Source organism: Aplysia californica, unplaced genomic scaffold, assembly GCF_000002075.1.
Source record: "Aplysia californica isolate F4 #8 unplaced genomic scaffold, AplCal3.0 scaffold00358, whole genome shotgun sequence".
NCBI classification, from domain to species: domain Eukaryota; kingdom Metazoa; phylum Mollusca; class Gastropoda; order Aplysiida; family Aplysiidae; genus Aplysia; species Aplysia californica.
Window position 1 is genome coordinate 547,307 of NW_004797628.1, and position 2,500 is coordinate 549,806.

The 2,500-nt window shown below is 43.1% G+C and overlaps 1 protein-coding gene across 1 annotated transcript in view; it reads right to left on the reverse strand.

The window, feature by feature from the left end:
• LOC118478060 (DC-STAMP domain-containing protein 2-like) overlaps window positions 1–2,444 on the reverse strand; it is a 3,065-nt gene extending 621 nt beyond the window's left edge. Inside the window, exons 1-2 of the mRNA XM_035970998.1 lie at window positions 2,264–2,444; window positions 1,030–1,188 (exon numbers count right to left, since the gene is read on the reverse strand). Coding sequence (XP_035826891.1) covers window positions 1,030–1,188; window positions 2,264–2,434 — 330 coding nt within the window. The 5' untranslated portion in view covers window positions 2,435–2,444. The remainder of the gene's footprint in view (window positions 1–1,029; window positions 1,189–2,263) is intronic.
• Window positions 2,445–2,500: the final 56 nt, after the last annotated feature.

Genomic DNA, 2,500 nt, shown 5'->3' on the forward strand with positions numbered 1-2,500 from the left:
GTCTGCGTGTGTGTGTGTGTGTGTGTGTGTGTGTGTGTGTGTGTGTGTGTGTGTGAGTGTTTACGAACGTGGGCACTCAACCCTATAGTTGTGACACAATATACTCAGGCTTGTATCTGCATTGTTTCTGTCTGTGTTATACGGAGTGTCCATTGGGGGATCGACAAACCAATCGCCAACCGATCGCCCGACTCGTCGCCTGAAAACAAACGCGTTTGTTTTTGAGCCGACGAGTCGAGCGATTGGTTTGTGCCTCGTTCTCCGCTTTGCGCCATCAATCTGGCTAGCAAACCAAACCGAACCTATCCGATCGTAACAATGGGCACTGGGTATTTTCTCCTCTGAGGTATCACTGGACCGTTTTCGAAATTATACAACCATAGATGTATCCATCTACATAATATTATTTTAAACCTACATCCGAGCTTGGCATTTCACTGTAGAATATATACCGTGCACCTATATATAAATCTTATCTATGGTATTATTTTTTTCTCCAACTTTCTTGTCTAATGTTTGAAGTAGAAAGTTTGCATGCTGGCCTGCATTAGCCTAGTGCCCAGTGCTCGTTGGCAAGATCGGTTCGGTTCGGTTCAGTTCGGTTTGGCCGTCGTGCCTAGCCAGACTTTCCTCCATAGAAGGAGAAAAGCTTCCATTGTGGCACAAACCGACGATGACCTTAAAGAACAAACGCATTTGTTTTCAAGGCCGCGAGTCGGGTGATTGGTTTGAGGCAGGGGTCTATTTAATGTGTGCACGGAAGACCAAGAAAGACCTGGATCCAGGGTGTGAAGGATACCCTGAGAACATTCAATATCCTACCCAGCCAGGCCATCAAACTTGCTAGAGACAGGAAGCCCTTTCTCCCCTCGACGCCCTAGAGGTACAAGAGGACGGATAAAGTAAAGTAAAGTAAGTACTGAAGCCGTCAGAAATCGAACCGAACCGAACCGAACCCTAACTGAACCGAACCAAACTGAACCGATCCGATCCTCCAATGGACACTCATGACCTTCCACGGATTCGTACCTTCTCTAGGACCAGATCTTTGACCACACCGGCGATGACGCAGAGCAGCTCCCCTATCCTGGCCAGGTGACAGACTTGGCTGACAGCGCTCACGATGTTACAGAGAAAGTCGAAGATGCCGAGCGCGTCGGAGCAGTCGTTGTACCCGTCCTCAAACGCCTGCTCGGAGTCATGAGTATGGTCAGTTGCTTTTGTTTTCGTTTTTGTCTTTTTTTCTCTCTTATTTTGGTTTTTGTAAGAGTTTTAATAGGCACCACAAGTGCGCACTTCCGAATGGTAGAACATTTTCTTTACCTCTATTGTTTCTGTCTGCTAATAGTAACACTAGCAACACAACTGGGTCATATAAGTGCCTACGATTTGAAGTGTTATAAAAGAGTAACAAAACAAAAAAGGAGGAGAGATACGGACGATAGATACATTATGTATTTGATTGGGAAAGAAGAAGCAACCCACACCGAAACACCAGCCAGCCACCCATAATTTGTGTGAAAATGAACGTAACTTTTGTCTTATTTGTTTATTTTGTGTTGTGAATTTTTCTTCAGATGTCGTTTGACCATGAAAGATGTCGTGTATATTTTCTCACTGAGTATTGGGAAGGAAGTGTGGCTGCAGTAAGTACGCTAATTTTGCCGCTAGTATAAGTTAGACAGAAAAAAATTCATTCGTCATTTGTGGAAGTGCTCTTAGATACGATATTACTTCGAAAATAATAAAAGTCGGTTTAATGGAGAACGGTTTAGTTTTAGCTTTTTAAAGCTTTCTTTTTATTTATCAAAAGGGTGGCCAACTAGAGCGTAACTAGATAGATAGATAGATAGATAGATAGATAGATAGATAGATAGATAGATAGATAGACAGATAGATAGATAGATAGACGGGTGGGTGGATGGACGGACGGATGGACAGATAGATAGATAGATAGATAGATAGATAGATAGATAGATAGATAGATAGATAGATAGATAGATAGATAGATAGATGATAGATAGATAGATAGATATTGGATGTCGGATTGAAAACATTTACACATACACACAGACACATACATACACACACAAACACACACACATACATATGCGCTTAAATTTAATGGCCTACATACTAGTACTCCTAGTAGGCTACATTTTTTCTCTCAGTCTCTCTATGGCTGGATAGTGATGGTGCTACACATATGCCCATCTCTTTAGTATAATTTCTATTTCACATTAATCAGTAAAACAATGCCTACCTTTTTACACTTCCGATAGGGCTCCCCCATGTTCTTGTTGCAGACGTCCACCATACTGGCCAGCCAGGAGAACAGGCTACTGACCATTGAGACAATCTCCTCCACTGCCCGGGATAGGGCCTTGAAAGCGCGCCGAAGGTCGTCCGCGAAACGACGAATTGCCGCCAACATTTGTCTGAGCGTGGTTAGTAATTTCAGTTTGTTTGTTTGTGTGCGTGTGTGTGCGTGTCTCTCTCT